The following is a 24838-nucleotide window of genomic DNA, read 5'->3' on the forward strand; positions in this document are numbered from 1 at the left end:
TTTATAAATTAGTTATAATTTTCTAGGTATAGAATCTGAGTTACAGAATTTCTCAACTGAATAGGCTTAGCCTCTTTAGTCTCTCCTTATGAAAGCCTTTTCATACCACTAATTATCCCTGATGTCCTTCTGTCTACATTCTCTTGTTCTTAGTCTTTCTGAGGTACAGAGACCAAAACTGGGCACAAGGTGTGGACACGCCATTCATTTATAAAGGGGCATGATGAAACTTTCAGTTTTGTTTACAATTCTGTTCTTAATAATCCCTAATATTTTGTTTGATTTTTTGATGGCTGCTGAGCCCTGAGCTAATGTTTTTAGTGATCTGTCCACCACATCTCCCAGATCTCTTTCCTGTGTGGTAATAGCTAATATAGAGCCCATCATAGTGTATGTATAGTGTGAGTTATTTCACATAAAGGGATACTCATTAAAATACATTTTCTATAATTAAAATGATGCTAAAAGCAGCATGTGCTCAGTAATGGAAACCACCTATGAAGTTGATGTGCACATCATTTTATACTCCTCATGGGTGCATCATTTTATACTTTTCTGAATTGTATTCCATCTGCCATTTAGTTGCCTATTTTTGCTACATCCTTCTGCAATTCTTCACAGTCCACCTTGGTCTTTACCACTTTGAAATATTTTGTGCCATCTGCAAATCTGACCACCTTGCTAACCAACCCCTTTTCCAGCTCATTTATGAATATATATTAAACAGCACTGGTCCTAACACAGATCCCACCGCTCGCTTCCGTCCATCCTGAAAACTGATGATTTATATTCACTCTTTGCTTCCTGTCTTTTAAGCCACTTTTGAATCCAGAAGTAGCTATTCCCCATACAGAGTACCCTTCCTGCACATTTCTTGTTGCATCTCCTTAACTACCATTCCATGTTTGCGGGGTTTTTCTTCTTAATATAAGCAAACGTTCTTGTGTTGTCCAAAAAAAAAAAAAAGATCCCCCCCAGCTTCTAAAAGTGTCTCCTAGTTTCAGTCACACTTTGATCTATTTAAAGTATTGCTCCTGCTTTGTAGATTTCATTTTATTGCTACCTTTCTCTCTCATTTTTCTGTGGCCTGGGTATTGTGCAAATGTTTTTGGGTTTTTTTGTTGAAACTATTACTCTGTTCACTATGAAACACTGACTTGAACTTCCCAGTTCAATGCCGCCCTCCATTTGTAAGTGTTCAGGCTTCCAGCTGTAGTGAATCAGAGCACTTTTGGTTACCATGGTAATATTCCATTGCAGGAGCTGATAGATTCCAGACAGATTGGTGCGAGCCGCCTAAACAGGGTTGAGACGCTGGCTCCTGCCGTGAAACAGAACACAACTGCCAGTGGGTGTGAACTCATAGACGCAGAGATGCAGGCCCTGCAGTCCGACTGGAAGCAGTGGGAAGAAAGCATATTCCAAACCCGAAACAGCCTAGAGGATCTTGTTAGCCAAATGGCCCTGTCGGAGCAGGAGTTCACAGCCCAAGTTGCTCAGCTGGAAGAGGCCCTGCAACAGTTCAGTGCACTTCTCACAGCCTGGTCTCAAAACTTGACCCCTCTGGAGAGCAAGCACACGGATCAAGAAATAGTCGAATGCTGGCACAAAGAAAAAGTAAGGGCACTTTCTGTTTCTTCAGCATTGTTGTTGTTGTATATATGCCAATAAAAGAAAAGTTGTTACGACCACATGACTGGAATCCTCAGGCACAGGAAAATGAGGCATTTTTGAAATGTATTTCTAAAAATACATCTGTAAAACTCAAAGCTGAAAACTCTAGTACAGTCTTTGTAAACTTTGTTTTTTCATAAAGCCAATCACAGTGCAGTGTTTATATGAAAATGTTTCTCTTTGGCCTTCATTCTGCAAGATTCAGTTTCCCGAAGGCTCAGAACAGAGCCTCTAAGCAGAAGCAGGACACAACACATACCAGCTTTGCACTTTCCTTCCAGTTCTCTCAGTATTTGAGGCCATAACTGAATCTGATCGCAGGGAGTGAAAGTTGCATGTGGCATGTTTCTGAAAACCATCGTTTGCTTTCTTTATTCATTTCATCCATACTTTTGCCAGTTCATTCTGCCCTTTTCTCAAAATAGTTTTCCATTGGACTTTAGAACATGTACCATATGGGTTTGAGAAATGGGTTTAGAAACCCTTAGGCTACTGTCATTTGTTAACCATCCCTGCGACGACTCAACAGTGCCTAGAGGTAGAGAGGTACACTTAAAATACTCTCTCCTTTTCGCTTGGCTCCTTGGCAGAATATGTACATCAGACAACCAAAGATCCCAGTGTCGTCACAACTATGAAAGCACTAGCCAATTGCCTGCCAAGAACGACTGGGGGAGGTGGGGGGCTGAGATGGAGTGCGTCACCTAATGCCCCATGCTGCCGCTGTTCTGCCACTTGCAGGGAGTGGGGTGGGGGAGCTGAGGCGAGCACTGCTGCCCTCGGCTCCCTCACCTTCTGTCCGGTCCTCAGTGTGGCTTCAGAATCATGGTGGCACTCCCCCACGCTTGGAGCACTCTGATTAGCTGTTTCCGTCAGCCAGTCAGAGTGCGAATAAAGCATTACAGACAGACAGACAGACGTAGGCTTTTATAATATTAGAATGGGTACCCCTAGAAGTTTCAAGAGCAGCAGTGCTATTTCTGCTAGCATTCCTCTGAGGCAGTTGCTAGAGACTAAGGGAGCCAACTCCCGGATTGATTTGCTACAACATTGTAAAACTCCCACGGGTGTGCTTCTTTCAAACTGAGATTGTAAATCTCCTTCTCCAGCTTCCCTTCCAGGCTATTTCTATGGGTTCCTCTTTCACAGGATTTCCTATCTGAAACATCTGATTTACAGTATCAGCATACAGAATGTCAGTACAGAACAACAGGATTAATGAGGGCACAATGCCAGCACAGCTGTTTTTTGGTATAAATAAGCAGCATTCCTATTGGCTATGTTTTTTTAATTCCTGTTTTAATATTGTAGTGTTACCTACACATATACAATAGTTGCCAACGATTTCATAATTAAAAACAAAAACTAAGTTCACTGTAAGAAGTTTTTAAAATTTGCTTTAGTTGTTACTATTTTAATGTACAGCACCTGAAGTTGAATGTAATGTTACTGTAATTTGCTTGGGCCTGAATTCTGTTTTACCTATTGAGTGCAAAAATGGGCTTAAGTGCCTAAATCCACATATGTGTCTATTTCTGTAGAAGTGTCCACTTCTGTCCCCCTGCTATTTAGTGATGCAATCCTTTAGTAACCTGTGGAATTCAGAGAAAACTGAAGTTTTATTATTTATGCCCCTACCTGTAATCTAATTTATAGCTAACAGCAGAAAACTATTAAAATACGAGTGTCATAAAAATAGTTACTGAATATCTGTCCAATTTTGGACATAAAAGGACAGTTCTATAGTGACAATAAAAGAGACCCAAGGAAAAGTAGTAACATCTCTCCCAACAATACAGTTGGTCCAATAAATGATATTACCAAACAAACCTTGTTCTTTTCAAAGTGTGCAGCAGCATTGTTTCTATTGTCTTACATTCCATCATCAAGAGTGCTTAGTTTACAAATATGAAATGTTTATGAAAAGGGCTTGTTAGCTTATTTTGGTATCCCCAAATCAAGCTGGATTCTTGTTGGTTTATGCAACATAACAACAGTAAAAAAGACCCTGAGCTTAGAATTTAGCAAATAATTCTACTGAGGATGTGTGGCCCAGTATCAAATCCATCTCTCTGCTCACTCTGCCAGTACTGTATCTGCAGACGAGTCTGTAGATAAATGCATTTACGTGGTATATGTAAATAATAACTGCACTTTGAAAGAAAGACCAACTTTCTGCCAGCCTGTGTAGTATACTATCAAAACTGTTATGTAGTTGTGGTGGTATTAGGCTATTTGAAAATGAAGATCTATGTTGCAAACATTTATTTTAAGCACAATGAATTTGTAATAAATGTCCCCTTTTCAAAAGACCTGATGGTGTCCCAGAATGGAAATTCCTGATCTTTAGAATATGCTATTGTCAAAGCCAGATAATATCCTATAGATATCTTAGTGTAGTAAGTTAAACTAAAATAAAGACACAACTGTATAAAAAATCCCTACACTGTCATGATTGTGGGGTTAGCCAGACCTCTCTCCCCTTTCTGGTTTCTCTAAGTGCTCCCCTCACAGATTACAGGCTTCTTGCCCTTACTTGTGTTGGGAAGTATACAGTTCTTCCACACTTTGATTCTGATATAGCTGTAGAATTCATTGTATGCTCACCATTTAGCACATTAAAGGTCTGACTCTGGAATTTCTGTACAGTTCTTTCAGTAACTGATTACCGATATAGTGACGGCATATTCTTTCTAAAACAGAAGTTTTTACTTAGCAATCTGAAAAAAGCATTAAAAAAAAAAGTCAAATAGTCTTCATGTCCATTATATCCCATCTAACATAACACTTCACTACGATCTAAGTAGGTTTTTCTCTTTAGTTACAGAGAGAATAGATTTATATTCTTCCAGCTAGCTTTGAGTGTCCTATGAATACGAATGCAGAGGGGTGTCACTCAAGGACCCTCTTCACTGATGGGTGCACCTTAAATATCCCTATTAGTTCAATCTGACCTTCCTGTTTAAACTAATTTGACACTTCAGCGTATGGTCAAACTACATCCTGTAAGTCTTCTCTCACCACCTCTTGGCAATCCATTCAAGCTCTCTGTGTTGTAATCACTGATTCTGTGACAGTAGTTTAAAAGTGATGTTGTAACTGTAATGGTCTAAAAATTATGTGAGAGGCAACGGCTTACTAGGGTGATACCTTTATTAAACCAATTATGTAGCTGATCTAAAAAAGTTAGGCCAATTTGTCTAACTTTATTCTGTGACTACATTTGACCTAGGTTGAAACTGTTTTAGAAGACTAATGTATAAATTGCATTTCAGGATACAAATCAATTCTTAAATTCTTAAAAATAATTCTTACTAAGTAATAAGTATTCATTGTTGAGGTGTGGTAGCACCAGAAGCACAAATCTCTTATCATTGCAGCTTTTTTATTTTTGATTTGAGGAATTAAGGTAGCTAGACCTGAAGCCAATTACACCCTCTCCCATGTGCTGTTGGCTACAGAAATTAGCTTGCCTTATCTATGGTACTTTACTAAGCTGCTAGGCTTGGGCTGGCCTTTGAATTTTTTGCCCTACACTCTTCAAGCATGCTTTTTAAATTTATTTACGTAAATTAAATAGCATTGTTTTTATTCCCTCATTGTCATTCCCTCCCTTTGTAGTAACCATGCAGTCTTACTTCAGTACAGCACAAATGCTGTCAGGTGTGCTTAATTTAAATTTGTCAACAACAATTTAAGTTCTCTTCACACTTCTCTTTCCACCACCAACAGGAAACACTTGATGCTCTGACAAAGGCAGAACATATGACAGATGAGATCAAGACTCAATTAAATGACCTTTGCAGATTTTCCATGGATTTGAGTGCCTACTCTGTAAAAGTTTCTGGGTTAATTAAGGAATATAACAGGTAATCTTCCATTTTGTATATAAGCTAAGAAAGAATGTCTGTCTTCAAGCCAGATCAATTCCATCTATTAGGTATGTAAATGGACTTGGGTACCTAAGTGCAATTCTTTTTCCATCCTGCTGAAGTCCCTGAAAAACAGTTCATGCAAAAGATGGGTGTGTCTTCGTCCTGCCTGCTTTTTATGTGACTCAGTCTTATGGGCAAGTGATAGAGTATTATAAAAGTAGATGTATAATTGGATTTTTAGGATTCATCCAGGACTGGTAGGTAGAATCAAATCCAGGCCTTTGTGTTTATAGAATAAAAACTTTATGAAATTCTAAATGAGAAATTTGCACATGAAAAATGGGTTGATTACTTACTACCTTGAACTTGATACCAATCCAGTATATGAAACTGCCCATTTGTTGTGGGGTTTTTTTTTAAACTACAGTGAGTCCCAAGACATATCAGAGTAGAGGGTGCTGCATAGCTATCCTACTCTACCAGGATCTATGGGAAGGCAGACTGAATCACAATTCCTCTTCTGCATTTTCCCTTACTCTTAGATAAAAGGAAGTTAAAACAGCACTTTCAAGTGTGTATCTTACTTTCCCTTCTCATTTCATCCAAATGCTGCTGACTGATCTATTGAAATGGTAGAACCAGGGTGCTCCTTACTCTCTTTATCTCCCTGTCAGTTCCCTGGCTATTTGTTTTTGGAGGGAGAGGCATGTGATCCAAACAGGATCCAAAACTTCCTGTTTGCTCTGTAGGAGAGGGGCCTCTCTTTCAGTAAAGGTCATGTAAAATGGGTCGCCAACCCACAGCATGGGTGCCACAACTTAGGGAGCCTCTGCATGTGGCATGCAGCACAAAAGCTCATAGGCCAGGAAGCAGAAAGCAAAGCAGCAAAATAAGCAGGGAGCACAGGGGAGGAAGCAGAAAATGGAGCGGCAGATCGGGTTGAGATTACGGGGCAGAAAGCAGAGCACCAGATGGGGCAGGGAAAGAAATTTGGAGTGGCATGGGGCGGGGGCATGCATGCAGGACTAGTAAGTTGCATGCCTGCCAAAAAGTTTGGTCCTCAGTGATGTAAAATATGAGCACAGTACATCCTTAAAAAATTCTGTGGTTATATTTAGTCTCAAAGGACTTGAGTCCTGGTTTAGTTTCTGTAGAAATGTCTGTTTCAACATATTTCACTGAATCCCCTCTTTTTTTCTTGCTTTAATTTGACTCTGTAATATGACCCTCAGCATCTCTCTGCAAGCTTCAAAGGGCTGTCAGAATAAAGAGCAGGTCTTGCAGCAGAGATTCCGGACAGCTTTCAGAGACTTCCAGCAGTGGCTGGTCAGTGCAAAAATCACTACAGCCAAATGTTTTGATGTGCCTCAGAATATCCATGAAGCATCAACAAATCTACAAAAAATACAGGTAATTGTACTGCAGTTGGGTATTAATTTAACATGGAGGCAGTCATATTAAAACCTACTTAATACTGAATTTTGTTTACCTACTGTTTTTGGTTTGCTATTATTACAGTAAAAGCGAAGAAGATTATAACTAAAAGGCACTAAACAAATAGAGTTTTCTGTTTGTCCAGTTTGTTTGCTCTGTGTATGTGACAACATATTTTGTATATTGTCTGTTTCACAGCTTTCCCGATTATGGTAACTTTTCCCTGTTTGTTTTGGTCTTTTGCACAAAGTAGAAATCCATATTTTATATAAAATAATATTCCTGTTAATCCATAAAAATCAGAAGGTGATGGGTTTTAGGATTAGGGCATGGAACCAGAAATTAAGTCAATGTAATCTGCAATTTTTTAGTAATGTTTAAGAACATTAGAGGTACCATACTGGGTCAGGTCAAAGGTCAGTCTAGCCCAGTACTCTATGACTCACAGTGGCACAGGGTAGATACTAAGGGCAAGAATACCTATGCAGGGCCTATCCATAGTGAGCTGTTCCCTACCTGTCTTTCCTTACAGCTTCTAGCTGTAATGATACAGGCACGTCTTAGATGGAACTTGAAATCTCAGTCCTGGTTGAGAATCACCATTGTGTTGCCTCATCTTAAATCAGTGATTCTTATCTGGGGTGCTGCCTTGTTGACAGCCAAGTAAGTCTACATGAAACAGGACAGCCCACTCTCGCAGCAGCATTTCACAGTTCATCTCCCTTCCCTCCAGTACTCTTTCCAGAAACAGAAGCACATGGGACAAGTTCCACTTGCCTCATGAGCCTCTGTTTCTGCGAAGAGCATGGGGGATTGGACCAGGAAGGGCTGCAGCAGGACCAGGCACTCCTGCCTGTTTTAGGTTTGTCAAGGTGCACGGGGCAGTTCTACCTGGCAGCAGTGGTGCCCATGCTACAGCACCTCTGAAAGGGTCTCATGGCTCTCCAGGGTACTGCAGCACCACAGTTGAAAGCCACTGAATTAAGTAGATACTGAAGACTACAGCTGGTCAAATGAAGTGTAATTATTGAAATAATTAAAATTATTACTTAAATAATTATTATTGAACTATTATTTTTTGACAAAAGGAGCTGTGACATACCTCTCCATGAGGAGAGGGTAGCAGGCGGGGGAAGGGGGAATGGGAGCAGCTTGGGGCTGGGAAGGTGGAAAAGGTGGTGGAAGTCTTCCTGTTGGGGAACTGAATCCCAATCTCCCACATGACAGGTGGGGTGGGGATATGGATCACTATACTAACTGACCACTAAGTGGCCACTATACTTCTATATTTTATGCAAGAGATATTTCTTCAGTAGCAGAATAACCCAGAACATCCTGCCTGGATATAAGTTTACTACTCCCTCAGAGCATTGAGCACCCACTGAATTACTAATATTACTTCTTATAGTACTTTGTTTTCAGAGAGGCATTCTCTCCAAATAAAGGGCATCTCATTTTATGTGCTCTCACATACTCCTAACCTGTTAGTATCCACTTTGTTTAAGCTTGACGCCTCCTGTCTATTTGGTTTTATTTCTAAAGCACCTAATTTTTACTAATTAAAAAATGGAATGTAAAGGTCAATTAATGTGATAATGTGCAAAAAGAACTTCCACTGTCAATAATTATTTTTTCCCTCTAGGAATTCTTATCTGAAAGTGAAAATGGCCAATATAAGCTAAATAAGCTAGTATCCAAAGGAGAGCTTTTGAGTACTATTCTGCACAAAGAAAAGACTAAAGTTATCCAGGAAAAAGTCATTACTGCTAAAGAAGACTGGAAAAATTTTATCACCACCCTACACCAGAAGGAATCTGCTTTAGAGGTATAGAACAAGTCAAAAAACAAGCAGATCGATGAGAAATGGGTTTTTTTGCCTGTTCTTTCTAATCAATATGTCTTGATAGATCTTGTTCTTTACATTTCTTCTTACAGGGTAGAGAACTACAGACTAACTACAAAATACCCCTAGTTTAACACAGTTTGTAAATAGCTACATTCAGCAGGTCTTATTCTTCTGCCCTTATTCATATTAGGTAATTCCTTACCTGTGTCATCTTATTGGTTTAAATGGGGCATCTTGCATAGAAAGGAACTACTCAGTGGGTGTGTCTACATGCACATTAAGGTGGTTTTGGTAATGCATATTAAATTTAGTACCTCCAATGTCAGGTACTAAAGCAATGAGCTTTAGGCTGCCTTAATGATCAGTAATGAATAGGCACGTTTTTTAAGTGAAGCTTAATGAGCAGTAGCCTATTTCACTGCACATTAGCTTTATCACACCATTTTTTACGCTTTAATACACAGCAAAATAGGCTACTGTGCATTAAAGCTCAAGTGTAGGCGCACCCAGTGGGACTAAAGATGGTAGAATCTGTCCCACGTTCACCAGCTTTTGCATCATCAGATATAAAATAGTTAAGGTGCATGACAAGATACTGTTGTTTTTTTCACAGAACTTCATTTAAGATAAGACCCTGATAGCCTTATCGTTTCATTGATGTTTATAGGATAGCCCAAATATGAAAGTGCTAGTAAACATGAGTAAGACTGGCTTGTCATGCATGTCCCAGTCCAGATCTTAAGATAAGATCTAAGATCTTAAGATTTAAATATGACTTACCAGATGTCTACATGTGCATATTAATGCAAAACAATGCTTATTGCTATGAAATTTATTGCTCAGGGCACACCATTGGCCAGTGCACCTGGGACTGCAGCACGCTGAGTCAAGTTGCAGCCCCTAGGGCTGCTTCTCCCCAGTATAATGTGCTGCAGAGGAGCTGGCTGGGGCATGAGGCTGTGTTATCATAGGCCTATCCAGCAGGCAGCCCCCACACTGAAACACCCTCATGCCCTAGCCAGTCAGGGCAAGGTCTACTTGTGCACTGCTCCAGACTAAAAAACTCTGTAGCAGGGTAGTGCTTGTATTTACAAGTACTGCAGCATTTCATGGTTCTTACAAGTACTATTCTGCTGCAGAGTAAATTAATTTACTTTAGCCTAATAGGGGCACATGTGTAGATTAGGTTAGTGTACTGCACAGTAAATGTCTCATGTAGATGTGCCCACCCACACAAATCTTTTAGTTATAGTTATTATGTTTTCAAGAGGTCAAATTTAACATGTATAGAACATGATTTGTTTACAATCTTTCACTTTATTGTACTGTCTGGCCCCCTATCTTGGGAGGGCTGAGTATGCCACTTGGGGCTCTTCAATCAATAATGTACCTGAGTGGATGGCCTAAATGATCTTGTCCCACCTAGCTGTTTCCACTACCCTCTCAAAAATGTCGATGAAGGCTACCAGATCATCATCCTTCATCTTCTTCAGGGAATCCTTAAAACTGGCTTCCGCCCTCCCTTCTGCAGCTTATAGGTGCTGCGCAGAGAGGGAGAGCCTCTCAAAGAACACTTGTTGTTATGCCAGCAAAGTCATTTGTTCCTCTGCTTGTTATTGCTACTGCTGTACTACTTGGGCTATTCAATTCTGCACCCGTTAATTTGCCTCTTGCTGTTGGGCCAAGAGCTGCAGCACTTTGTCTGCCTCCATTTTGTACCCTTCAGTCCACTAGGAACCCCTCTTACTCCCATCTCGGTGAGGAAGCCTGCTAAGAAATGCATTCCTGGCCAATGTACCATTATGACAGGATGTACCAAAGGGCTGCCGTGGCACCCCCAATGGCTGCCTTTGTTTTGACCAGTCTTTGCTCCTGCCTTTCAGGGTCATCCCCTGAGATCTTTCCTGCCACTCCTTGATGTTGATAATGGGGAAGGGAGGCTGCTTTTAGAAGCTGGCAAACTCCTGGTGCTTTTTCTACTCCCCTATTTCTACTCCATGGGCTCACACTGCTCTGCTTAACTTGGAATTCAGACTCTAACCGCCAAAGTGCCTCTCTCTCTTTCTGCCGGGACTAACACTGGGTCCCTCAGCCCTCGCCCAGTCTTCAATCTGTTTGACCTCAGCCCAAGTCCACTGAGTCAGGCCCTGGCTCTTTGGGCCTCACCTTCACAGTGGAGGATGCCTGCCAGTTACCCCATTTGTGGTCTCCGCCTCTACAGCTACTCTCAGTCCGGTTATTCAACAAACATAAACAAATATACATCATGAGAACTGAAATACAAGCAACCTACTTCCACAAAGTTCTCCCCGCTGTCTGTCAACATCTTATCACAAACTATAATTCTGCTCTCACCCTTGTGGGTAGCTTGGGTGCCCCTGAGCACTGCTTTCTGCAGTTAGCCTCCCTGGGGGAGCGCTTCTCCCTGAAGTGTGTAGGGTCTGAGTGCCCATTCTGGTTCAGGCCCTGGGCTTATATACCTGAAAGCTATTCCCCCTTTCTGCCATGTGCCTTTCCCAGGCCTGCTTAGGGGTTTTACCACCTTAATTAAGGGCCAGCCTGCAGTCCTTTAGCTTAGCCCGCTGCATCCTGTTAAAGGGATAGGGGTCCCCTGACCCCCTGTTACATTCCCCTCTTTTCTTCTTCCATTGTGCCCGAGTAACAGGGTTTGGGTTTCCTGTTACACAGGCCTATAACTTCATGTTGGAGCAGACTAACTTTTAGGGCAGCTTTAAGTTGCATTGATGGATAATGCAGAAGTACTTTCAGCTTGATCTTCAGCTGGTGTAAGTCAGCACTGAAGGCAATGGCTTTACCTAACTTTTTCCCAGGATGAGAAGATGTCATAAGGAACTAATTTTGCTCAGATACCCATTTTCTGTCCTACATTCTATATCTCTAATCCTGAAATTTCATTGAAATTATGATGTGCATAAAAAGAAAAGAAAATTAGTTTGAAAAATCCAGGGAAAAACAGAAGGACTGGAATTCTGCTGGACAGAGCTTCTGTTCAATGTTGATTGTTTCTGATATTCTTCCATGAACCGGTGGAATGACTTGGAAGAAATAAATATGTAGTCAGAAAAGGCTTTCTAAAACACATAGAAGGTTTTACAAGCAAACAAAAATAATCCTCAGAATGGGAGTGAAGCCAGTTGTCTGACCCCTTAGTATGAAGACCTCCATTTCTAAATCGTTCTCCAGACAGTTTCCTAAAAAGTTAATCTTGTACCTTTAGCCAAGCATCTGGGCAAGGTTGAGAGAGAAGCTGACCTGAAGTGAGCTCCTCAATCAGTGGAGTCCTGATAATGCCTCAGCATTTTGTTATATTATCCCTGTATGTTTGGGAATGGGTTGTGTGAAATAGTTACATCAAACATAGGTTTCATGCATGCTTTACATTTGCATATTCATTTTTCTTTGCAGAACTTAAAGATCCAGATGAAGGACTTTGAAGCAAGTGCTGAGCCTCTCCAGGACTGGCTGAGCACAACTGAGAAGACAGTGCAGGATAGTAGTGGTCGACTCCATGATCTCCCTGCAAAGAGGCGAGAGCAACAAAAATTACAGGTGATGAGCATCTATAAACCCCTCTTTCCTGGGGTTAGAAATGCCTAATACATTTCTGCTTTCTAAGTAAGATTGTGTCTAGTTTGGAGGCTTACTTGTTAACAGTCGTCTTCAGGAAGATTGTCTCAGCAGTTCTTGATGACATGCATCATTTCCTTTCTGTAACTGTATTGTGTACTTAGTGGGCTAACCATTCCTTTTTTCAGGATGCTTACCGAAGGTCAGTGTGTTAACTTCCATCCACCCTTGGAAATGCTTTTGCTTGCTTGCTTCTCCATTTTGTGCTTCTTTGCCCCCACACTTAATAACAACATGCTTATGCTTTACAGTCTGTCCTTGAGGAAATAAGCTGTCATGAGCCTCAGCTCAACAGGCTAAAAGAAAAAGCTCAGCAGCTGTGTGAAGAGCAAGCTGCCAGCAAAAGCTTTATGCACAGAGTGTCTCAGCTGTCTTCTCAGTACCTTGCTCTATGCAATCTGACAAAGGTAATGCACCTACTGTCTGTGCTTTTTAAGCCGTTAATATGAATATGACCTATGTGGAAAAAAGTGGTTGAACTGTGAAATACTGAGACTGCATAGGTGTTCTGTTGCATGGTACATCTGATCTATCCTATCTTTAAGGCTTGTGCTGAAGAGGTGAAAAGGTTTGCATGGATTTTCCTGATAGAGCACTGAGCTTTTGCTTTTTCTAACATATCTATATGAAATAAGAAAATGAGAGCAGAAGTATTTGGTATGCAGTAACTTTATCCCATGAAAAGGCAGTAGTCTGCAGGTAGTTTTGTTTTAGATGGAATGCAGGTAGGAATTTTATATTAATAAACCAGGATTTCAAGAAAATACATGTTTTTGTTTGCCAATAAGTGTATCTAGGATCATGTAGAAAAATTATTTTCCCCAAACTGATTTTTTTAATGCAGAATCGTCATGTTGAAATGTTGTTTCATTAATGTTAAGATGAGAATTTGTTCCCTGTCTTAACAGTGTCTTGGTCTAGAACTTTGTAGTTTATTTTTCAGCATTTTTAAAGGATTTGTTAGTTTACAGGCTGCTTTTGAATCACTGGCCAGAGGTGTCATGGGCTGATGCCTGGGGCACTGGACTGGGACTCAGGGTTATATCTGCATAACATGTGACAGCATATTGTCAAGCATGTCTCTCCCACTCACATATGCAAATCCCAGAAATGCCTGAGTATTCTGCAGGGACGTGCCTGCCACAGTCACTCTCAAGTCTCCAGTATGGATGAGAATGGCCACAGAGTAGCTTAACTCTTGCATTTCTGGGTTTGGCACATGGTAACAGAAATGTGTGAATGGGGATGCTCAGAAGCATTCCTGATAGGGCACACTGGGGAACTGGGACAAAAATCTGTTTACCTTTGGGAATTGAAATTGCAGATTTGTAGCTGTATAAGTGGCATTTTTTGCCATTTAGACACAGTTTGCTACTGCATTTTCCTTGTAGTGTTGATGCATAAGCATATGCATATAGACTGAAGTTAAGCAGTAGGCTAGACACCCAGAAGAGCCGGAGGAGGAGTCCACCTTATGTTTTAGCCCCTGTAGCTAAGTAGCTAGGGCACTCACCTAGAAAGCTGAAGCTCTACATTCCCCTTTCTATATAATCAGTTAGTGTCTTTCTGACTTCCCAGTAGTGTGTTTTAAAAACCACACCACAGGCTAGTCATCTTCTAGACCTCTTTTCAGCTCTCCTTTTGAAGCTGAGTCACTGCTTATTGTAGTTATTGTATTTTATTATTGAAAAAAATAAACAGATTGCAGTAGGGCAGTTTCTGCCCTGTTGGAAGCAGGGGCACAGGCTGGAAGCCAGGGCCTGCTCCTTTCCAGGGTAGTATCCATCTTACTAAGCCACACAACCTTGTAGGACAGCATTAAAAGGAGCACTAGAGAGGGGAACTGAATAATGTCTGAACTATAGCATGGTGGCTAGAACAGCTTTAAATTCCCAGTGTGTGAGAAGAACTGAGGACATAGAACTTGGGTCCCTCTATTGTTAGGCAAGTGTCTAACCACTCAGCTATTAGGGCTAAAGCATGGGATTATCCTTCTCTTACCTCCTCCAACAGCCACTGGTCATGAGTATCTGGTAAGCTAAGTTTTTAGGACTTAAACACAGGTTCACATCCAGTTTTTAGGACTGGAACACAGTTATGGTCAGTGTGTAGCCTCCTGTGAAGTGAACTTTGGCTTACAAAGTTTGTGCTACGTGCACAAACCCTCCCCTGCCAATCCCCACACACACTTTGGTAAATCTATAAGGTGCAAACTTTTCCTGCCTTCTACATGCTTGTATGGTGTGAAAGTAGAATTGCAGCTGTGTGTATGAGGCACAGTTCTATTTCCTATCAATCCTACTGGCCAGGTTTGTGACACTGGACTTCACCTCTTTGGCTAGGGTGAGTCAGTCAAAAAGCCTGAGCCTGAATTGATTCAAATTTCACAGCTTAATCTAACCTTTTAATCTAACCTGGTTAGGTTGAACTGGTTTGTAACCGGATAGACATTCTCTGTGGACTGAGGAAATTCAGGCACAAGCCTGCAGTGGCTCAGGCTAGAAGCTGGGGTGCACTAGAGCAGCCCTCCCTTCCCTTCCACAGTACTGAGCTGAAGAGGGGCGTGACCAAGCCCTGGCAGGATGCTCTGATTAGGGAGGTCTGCCTGCATCATCCCAGCCTTTACCTTGCTGGCTACTCAAGGGGCAGGAATGTTGCCAGACCCCAACCCTGGGCTAGCAGCCTGAGTCAAGGGGTGGGGAGAGGGAGATGTGCAGTGCATGCATCTGTTGATAATACAGAGCTTTTCAATCTCCCTCCCTGTTTTTTTATACTGTCTGCAGCAAACTGACAGGCAAGCAAGCCAGCAGGCAGCTGATAACAGTGTTTATCACCCCATCAGCAAAACAATAGGTTCTCTCCATTAGTTCAGTCTCTTAAAGAGCTTTTTCCAAGGTGGGACATTACTGGCTGACCTGTTGCTTAGCTCTAAAAAGCCCTAAGCACTCACTGTTCTGTCTGTGTGTCCCAGTGAAATTAGAGATGCACACACACTTCTCAGTATTAGCTAGTATACCACATGCCTAGGGTCTGTGCTGTGGGAGAAGGGAGGGAGGGGGAGATTTCTGCTTGAGCAGCGGGGTGGGGGTGGGGGGGTTGGACAGAAGGAAGCCAGGCAAACCCTACTATGCCTGCAGTCTCTGCCAGAGTACTGGCCAGGGAGCAGAGGGGCAGAGCCAGCTCTGCTGTCTGGAACAGAGAGCCCCGCCCAGCCCAGAGAGAATACCAGGATGCAGGGGGAGGCTGGTTTAACTTAAACCAGGAGGGGGTCTGGGACAGACATGGCATAAGACAGTTTGACCCAAATCAGTTAAGTAAGAAACAACATTCAACCAGGGTCATCTTTAACCAGTTTCAGCCATTTTCAAACTGCTTTATCTGCACTGAACCAGTTTCTTCTCTCTTAAACTGGTTTATGTCCCTAGCTTTTGTGCATCTATTTTTCCTTGTATCCTTTGTCTTCCTTGCTTATTTAGACTGTAAGCTTTTCAGGCCAAGATGGTCAGTCCTTATAGTACCTAACAGGAAGAAGCCTAATTCTTGAATGAAGCTAGTAGGCACCACATCAAAAGTATAAGGAGAGTAGGATATTGTTATTGTGTAATAGCTCATATGATAAAGCATGTCCTTTCTGATTTTATATTTACTGGTTTGCTAAATTGTCATCTATTTATACAGAAATAGGTTGCTTACAGATGTTTAAAAAATGAAACAAAACAAAATGGCACTTTAAACTCAGTGTACTCTCATACTGAGCCCAGCACATGCCTATCGTGTTAGTTGGACCTGGCTCGCCCAACACCTTTATAGATCAGACACCTTAGTGGGACTTTTTGGGGGCTTTTAGATAAAATCACTTTAGATAAAAGTGCCAAAATGCCCTGTTAAATCTCCCGTTGTATACAGATGCTGCAGAGCCAGATCGAACTAACACGCTGCTTCTCCCAGTAAAGTGTGTGAGGTGTTTTTGTTTTTGTTTTTTGTTGTTTTCTGGGGGGGGGGCAGTTAAACACTGTAAGCAGCCATAGAGTATTACAAAAGATTTATAAATCTTGTAACATAACAAAACTATTGAAGTTAGGGTCATGAAATGTTTTTCATGATTAAAAACATATGTCAAAGGGAAACTTGCTCAGGACAGCTCTTCCTACTTGAAAGAGTTTTGAGACTCCCAAACATACAAAAGGGTGCCCAAGTGGTTTACTGGAAATTTCTCAAGCAATCTTCAAGTTTGAGGGTATTGAAGCAATTCAATCTTGAAGTGATAAAGCCATGACATAACTGTGACAGTAGACACATCTATATGTGCCTCTGTTGTGTCATTGTCACTGTGCTGTCATTTAGGACTTCCTTTGGAAATCTTAAATGACAGCACAGTAATGGCCCGTACTGCACCATGCATGCTGCATACTATTTTTAGGTACTATGTCACCATAGCAACACCCTATAACAAAGAAGTGTGTTGCTACAGCATCATAGCTACGGCATCACGGATTGTGACTGCCAATGCTATGTCGCTGTAGCATCACATGTAGATGTGCCCAGTTTGTATCTGAAAGGAAAGGAGGAAGAAAGGGTTGTGTTCTGCTGCTACTACCAGACTATTCAGTAGTAGCTGGAATTCCAACTCCAACATTGCCTGTTCCTCCAGTGGGTAGATTCAAAATAATCTCCAGCAGCCCTTTTCGTTTTTCCTTTAAATTATTCCTACCTGTGCAATAGCCCCCACATTGAACACTTTCAGCTGAATGGTTTGGAAAAAACTTGGAAAATTGTTTTACCCCACAACTGAGCCCTGGCAGATAAACCACTGCCAAAAATGACCTTCCAAGCTTTCCGAGTAAAACAGTGAATAGAACCATTTAAGAATTACACTGTGTACCCATATTAGCACCTGTAGAAAGGTCAACAGCACCTCATAATTAATGGTATTTTATAAAGCCAGCTGAATAAATCAATGCGTACACTTGACCTTAATTGCTAGGAGAAAATCCAGCCAAAATAACCAGCACAGTGTTTTGTATTCAGGCATAAAAACAAATTGCTAGTAGTCTGGTACATGTTGTGGGGTAACAATCATTAGTATTTGAACTACAGATATGTATGTGGCTGTGAAAGGCAGAAAAGAAAAGAAAATGAAACATGCATTTTAGAATATAAACATTATGCCACAATAAAACACAGGTTATTTGGCTCAGTCCAGAGACAGCTGAGTGTAATAATTGCCTCAGCTGTTACATAACAAGGAAGTCTGACTAAATGACATAATGGTCTTTTCTCATCTTAAACATTGGGCACGTCTACATGAGACACCTAATACACAGTAGACTAATTCCACTGTGCATTAGCATGTCACAGCAAAAGCCATGCTAATGCGCAGTAGAATTAGTCTACTGCTCATTAAGCATCACAAAAAGACCGTGCACTGGCACTACCACGTAGTAGCGCCAGTTGCAGCTCATTTAGCTAGTACCTATTATTAGAGGTACTATACTTAATGCACAGTAACAACAGCCCATTAATGCATATATAGATGCACCCACTGTGTATCTGTAGAACTAGGTCAGCATATTAGAATTGCTATATTCTTAACTCATCATACCATACCGTTTTACTTCAATTTATAGGCTATTCAGTGTCCAACACTCTAAATCTCTCTGTTCTGCAACGCTACAGTACATACTTAAAATAGATTGTGTCAAGGATAATGCTAAAAATAAGGGGTGAGTTCACTGCCCCCTTTTATTCCTCCATCAGAAGGATGATGCTGACAGTCATCATCCTGTGGTTATACATAATGATATTAAAAGTAACTTATTGGATAATAATTTGTTTCATAAAATATATGATTTTCATTTATAGTATTCACTAGTTTGTTAATTCAATTGCAGTTAATCCATAGTATCTAATATTGTTATAATCTATTTTTGTATGGGAATATAAGTGGCTACTTTGTATTAAAGAAAAATTATTTTACAATTGAGACTTCCAAGTGGTTTTGCTCATGTAGCTTCGACTGACTTGTTTAAAAGCTTTGAATTGAATCCATATTTGAATGGATTGAAAAAGGGAGCCTTCAAATGGACTGATCTCTAAATTTGGTAACTATATGCATTCTGCTTCTTAAATTTAAATGTTCATAATCTTTGTACAAATTATGTTTGTAAATGCAAAACAGAGGATAGCATGTATATTCATTTGAACATGTAATATGCATGAAAAAAATTGTGGTCATATTTTAGGAACTTACATTTAAATGTCAAGGTCCTTAAATGAGATAAAATGACACTGGAGAAGCTGGCAATGCTAATTTCCACATGAATTTCAGGAGAAGGTTTCCAGGATGGATAGGATTGTTGCAGAGCACCAGCAGTTCTCTCATGATATAAAAGAACTCCAGGACTGGATGTCTGATGCAGTTCACATGCTAGAGTCTTATTGTCACCCCACAGCAGACAAAAGTGTTCTTGACAGCAGAATGTTAAAGTTGGAGGTAAGACTGCAAGGCCTTATCAGTTCTCATTTGTAACAAGAAGGCATACCTGGCATGCTCTCGGTTGCTATAAATTAGTGTGACCCCCTATAATTAAGTTTACCTAATTCAATCTCTGAGTATTTCCTTAATAAAAAGGCTGTTTTTTGTCATAAAGGTGATCTTTAAAATTTTTAATTAGTAAAATTCTTAAGAAAAAGTGTAAATACTGAAGATGAAAAAAATTTAAGTTGATACTTACGTAGCTAATGTAATCAGGGAAAAAATGATATTCTCTTTAGCTGCATAATCATAATGGCTGCTTGCAGACATTAAAAACAAAAACAAAAAACCCCATGCTTTACTGGAAGAAGCAGCATGTTATTTTGACTTGGCTCCACAGTGTCCATATAGATCAGGCACTTCAGCTGAGCTTTTTGACACTTTTAGCAAAAACTGAGTCAGTCAGCTATTAGATAAAAGCCAAAAACCTTCTGGCCCCACTAAAGTGCCTGATCTATACAGATGTTGTGTGAGCTGGGTCCAACTAAGGTGCTGCTTAGTTAAAAAGTAAAGCACCACTTTTTTTTTTAACATCTGCAAGCAGCCAAAGTTTTGCAACTATTGCAAGTTTTTGAGTCACCAAGCTACGTGACCCATAAAAACATTTTCTTAAAATAGCTTTTACTAGGTAATAAATTTCCCAGTCAGAGGTTATGCCTCTGGCAGAATATCACTTTCAGGATGGTGCACTACCACACCACCACTGGGGGAGTATTGCAGGTGAGAAAACTGCAGCTGGTATTGTTGCCCAGGGGATATGGTGATGCATTATCCAAAAAAAGAGAGAGAAGGGAGGTTAACTTATAGTCTTCTCATTGGGAAAGATTTTTTTTATATCTTTTATTAGACCAACTGTATCATTGGCAGAGCTGTTGGACAAGATTATGTGGATCAGGGGCCCTTCCTTAGGTCTTTCCTACAACCTGAGGAAGGGCACTCAATGCCCAAAAGCTTGTCCAACAGTTTTCTCAACTATACATTTCACCCAATTAAAAAAAAACCCAAAAATACTCTTGCTCCTGACACATTTCCTGGACCATCATGACTGCAACAACACTCCAGTCTTTTCTATGGTATTTTGGTATCCTCATAAAGAACACATCATTCACTTCAGTTGGCCCCCCAAAATTATAAGATGACTTAGAAGTCATGTTATTTTAAACAGCAGTCTATTTTATGTTCTTTTTATTTGACTTTTTGAGCCACTTTGTTTTTCAGGCTTTTCCGCATACCATAAACTCTATTGTATTTTGTACAAATTTTATTTTTCATTAAAATCGGACAACTACAGAACCTGGGGTTTGGAAAAATATCAAGGGCCAGATCCTGCTTATCTTTCATGTTTCTAAGTGGTCTATACATAGCTGTGGTAAGTGCAGTTTGGGGCACTTCTGCAGAGTCTGTGATTCAGCATGTCCTGCACTAACCCTTCTTTTGAAATTGGCCCACTGCATCTTGCATTTATGAACAGCCCTGGTAGAGATTTCCCACAATGGGGAGCAAGATCCTAGATTGGATCCCAGATTTCAAGAGTGACTTTTGCTTGGCCTGTGGGCTGATGGTAACAGCACTTTCTTGGGAAACAAGAGATAGAAGTTCAGACACCCCAGGAGACCTAGAACCCAGGTCTCCCCTCTTGAACAAGTACCCAAACCCTAGATATTGGGCTCAAAAGTAGGAAGACCAATCTCCTTTTATTTCCAGGAAGTATATGCAACAGTGATTCTATTTTTCTGGAAGTTATTCTCAGCCTGTACATGACTCAGCCACATGGCTACACATATTCCACTTAGGCATATGAAAAGCAAATAAGATGCTCCAGATGTTGCAAGAGTCACAGTGGTATTATAAGAACTGGTAATTGTAGGGTCCCCATGTTTTTATGTTGAAATGCATTGCTACTGTTACTAGGTCTTAAACGTTTATTTTAGCAACATAAAAGGGATTTTCATCACCCAATATCACTTGTTTTCTGATGGAATGTTTTAGTGCTATAGTCAGAGTCCCAGTTCCTCCTTCTTTGTGTCCTCCACTGAAAACCTGCATCCATTAAACTAGTGGCTCTTTAGGTGGTAGAGGTTTTAGTATGGCCTGAATCTGTCCTTTAAAAGGCCTGCTTCCCTGAAGAGGCTTAGCTCTCAGCCCCACTTTCCCAAATGACAGCTACTGTATTTCCTTCAATATAGAACAGCTCTTTTGCCAGTGAAGCTTATTATCCATTTCTTCCCCTTGTGGCAAAAAGGAGCACCAAAGTCCCATTAACAATAAGACCAGGACAACATCTGTTTGTTTTCCAGGGCCTATTGTCAGTCAGACAGGAGAAAGAAATCCAGATGAAAATGGTGCTAACAAGAGGAGAATCTGTTCTGCAGAACTCATCTCCAGAAGGAGTGCCTGTAATCAAACAGCAGCTACAGACACTTAAGGACACATGGGATTCCCTCTTGTCCGCTTGCATTCAATGTAAAAGGTAAAAGGAGACTTGTGTGGAGATTGGCCACTGAAAATAACAGTGTTGAAAAGATTACAAAGTTACCTTCCAAAGTCTTTGAATTACAAGAGTCAAACTGAGACTAAAGGGATGTAGCACAGTAAAGACCTTGTCTGAGACTGAGTGACCCAGGTACTATAATAATACAAATAAATAGTAACAATAATAGAAACTTAGTGAAGAATTTAACTAAGAGTATATGTACAGTCAGACTGTTACCCTTAGAAACAGTCTCTTTCCTCATTATTTGATGGTAAATTTTATTTTTAAATTGCATGCAGCCATTTTAACTTCTCTGTGAAATGCAACTCAGGTGCAGAAAGCCAACTAACAGGAACATTGAGAAAATGAAGGGTCCAGTCCTTTGTTGTAGGAGTTTATGACCTTAGAAACCTTGTATGAGGTAGACATGATCTCAAAGGATTAAGCTTGAGGGGATAAGTGGTATTCAAAATATTATAATATAATTTTGGTATTCTCTATCATGCTGGCAATGGTGAAAGAAAAAAGAAATAAAGAAAAACACAGCGTGCTGCTCTATTGCTAATTACAAACATTTAAATTTCAGACAACCAAGATGGTTTATCAATAGATAGCAGCTGTTTTCTAATGCATGAGAAGAGGAGGTACTTTTAGTCAGTACTTCAGGATTTGATTCCTTTATACCACACTTGACCCACATATTTATATGAGTTGGTATATATGTGTTTACATAGTATTTCTGGAATCCAAACCACCTGTATCCACCACAAATCCTGTATCCTACATTATGCCCTCTCCGTTCCCTATCCAGTTCTGGCAAGGTACCTTTACTAACCACATCCTTAAGCAGTCCATCAAGATATGTAGTAGTTTGTCAGCTCCCTCCAAGGCAATTTAGCATGTGATATCTCTCTCTACAATCTTTCTTCTAACAAAATATTTAGCTAGGATGACTGTATATCACTTTATCTAACTTCTAAAGTAAGAAGCGATGCCAGTTATCTTAGCTGATATGTATTTTTGAATTCTAGTCAGCTGGAAGGAGCTCTGTCCAAGTGGACAAGTTACCAGGATGATATTCGTCAATTTTCCTGCTGGATGGACAAAGTAGAAGCCAGCTTGAATGCTTCTGAGAGACAGTGTGCAGAACTGAGGGAAAAGTCGGCTGTTCTCAGTAAAGCAAAGGTTTGTGCATTGTTACTGTATTTTAAGAAAGAAACCTTTTTGCTGACAGGAGTAATAATTTTATTCTATGTGAGTGCATCTACATGAGTCATTAACATACAGCAATAAACTGCAGAGCTCGTTGCAGCAGCACTAGTGGGCAGAGGTCTGGGGAGGTCAGCCTGCCAGCCTGCTCCAACCCAGTACAATGAGTGTTTATACACATGCTTGTGGGGATGGGGAAACTCTTTAATTAGAGCAGCTCCAAGAGCCGCTCTGATTAAAGTGCCTGAAGCCTCTCGTGTATCAGCATCCCTGTGCTTAAAAATGGCGGCAGCTATGTTTTATCTAAAGCTTGTTGAATGACCTTTAGATAAAGTGCCCCCATTACCATTGTTAAGGGGGATGCTGATACCCAAGACACTGGAGGCTGCTGGAGCATGGTAATTACTATGCCCCAGCAGACTGAATTAATCAAATCTGCTCCGACGTACTGTAATTACAGCACATCAGAGTTGCCTTGCTGCTCATGTATAGGCAGCCAGTGTGCTACAGAAGGGCTGGGTGGGTCATGAAATTGCTCCAATGCAGAGCTAGCTGACAGGCAGTCTCCTCACTGAAGCACCCTTGTGCCCCAGCCAGCCAGCCCAGCATCTGCACATGCGCTGCTACACACGTAAAAACTCTGCAGATGGTTAGGACTTGTATTTACAAGTTCTACCATGCTGTGGACATTATTAGTTTTGTGCACCCTAATAAAGGAGCACATGCAAATGCTGAGATATTTACTGCACAGTTAATTAGTCAACTGCACAGTAAATATCTCATATAAATGTGCTCTGTGATGACAGAATTACTTGTTATGGTGATGAGCATGGTAAAAATATCTAAAATGGAAAGAAGTATGCATTTGATACTTCAATTTTTCTGCTTTGTGACTAATAGAAACCAAGCAGGCAGTGAGTTATTCAGAATGAAGTTTTGATTTCTTATTTATTACTGAGGCACTTGAGTAATTTCTAGCAAAAGATCAGTACCGTGAATAGTACATGAAAAAAAACCCAAAAAACAAACCGTACATATCAATGTAAAGGTGAAAATCTATTGTAGTTAATCCATAGTATCTAATATTATTATAATTTTTCTGTGTATGGGAATAGAAGTAGCTACTTGGTATTAAAACAATTTATTTTACAATTGTGACTTTCAAGTGGTTTTGCTAATGTAGCTTTGATTGATTTGTTTAAAAACTTTAATTTATTTTTGAATGCATTGAAAAAGGGAGTCTTCACATGGACTGATCTCTAAATTTGGTAACTACATGCACTGTGCTTCTAAATTCTAACTAATTGACTTAAAATAAAAAGTTTTTGATGATAAATCTTCTTCAGCTTTATCTTCTTCTCATATGTTACTCTTAAGGTAAATAACGGCAATAATGACATTTCAAGACAGCTAATGTCCATTTGAGTTAAGCACCTGGGGCATCACTCTAGACCATAAACTCTTGTAAATTGTCTAAACTATAAAATATCTTAGTCAGATCACATTATTGCTTAACTAAACATTAGGATTCAAATGTTCCTAATGGGCCTAACTCATTGTTGCCCTGTAATGTAGTTAACTCCAGTGAAAACGGAATGAAAACTGAAACTTATTGTAAATCACTATTTTAAGTTTGTAAAATGTATGATCCCTTTGCATTGTCTAAATGACTCCCCAGTGGGCAGAGCAAAGGTGAGTCATGCTCATTAAGATTTGATCATACATCTTGAGTTCTGAACATTGGTTTTTGAAATTCACTATCTGCAGCTCTAGCAATGTGGGGCTGAGGGTTTATGATCTCAGAGAGAATAATGAAGTGGACCTGCACAAAATGTGATTTGGAAATTATTTGGAACACTTCATGGCGCATCAAACTACAGAATATGACCCTCACTAAATAGCTTAACTAAAAAGGGAAGTCAGTGACTTCTGTTCTACCTTTCAGTAGTGAATGAAGAGAGGTGGGTGACATCTACCATGCGTATTTATTTTCCTTTTCCTTCTACTCTCCCCTGACCAATGGGAGAATTGTGCACAGTGCACCCCTAATCACACACCTAGTTTCATAGTTTCTAGGGTCGGAAGGGACCTGAGCAGATCATCTAGTCCGACCCCCTGCCATGGCAGGAAAGAATACTGGGGTC

General features: G+C 40.4%; 1 protein-coding gene across 1 annotated transcript in view; it reads left to right on the forward strand.

Moving 5' to 3' along the window:
- The window catches only part of SYNE1 (spectrin repeat containing nuclear envelope protein 1), a 514523-nt gene that overhangs the window by 267412 nt on the left and 222273 nt on the right, over positions 1-24838 (forward strand). Inside the window, exons 54-62 of the mRNA XM_019550064.1 lie at positions 1261-1617; positions 5407-5543; positions 6782-6959; positions 8626-8808; positions 12256-12399; positions 12729-12884; positions 18806-18970; positions 21310-21482; positions 22517-22670. Coding sequence (XP_019405609.1) covers positions 1261-1617; positions 5407-5543; positions 6782-6959; positions 8626-8808; positions 12256-12399; positions 12729-12884; positions 18806-18970; positions 21310-21482; positions 22517-22670 — 1647 coding nt within the window. The remainder of the gene's footprint in view (positions 1-1260; positions 1618-5406; positions 5544-6781; positions 6960-8625; positions 8809-12255; positions 12400-12728; positions 12885-18805; positions 18971-21309; positions 21483-22516; positions 22671-24838) is intronic.

This window comes from Crocodylus porosus, unplaced genomic scaffold (genome assembly GCF_001723895.1).
Source record: "Crocodylus porosus isolate Cpor-Errol unplaced genomic scaffold, CroPor_comp1, whole genome shotgun sequence".
NCBI lineage: Eukaryota > Metazoa > Chordata > Crocodylia > Crocodylidae > Crocodylus > Crocodylus porosus.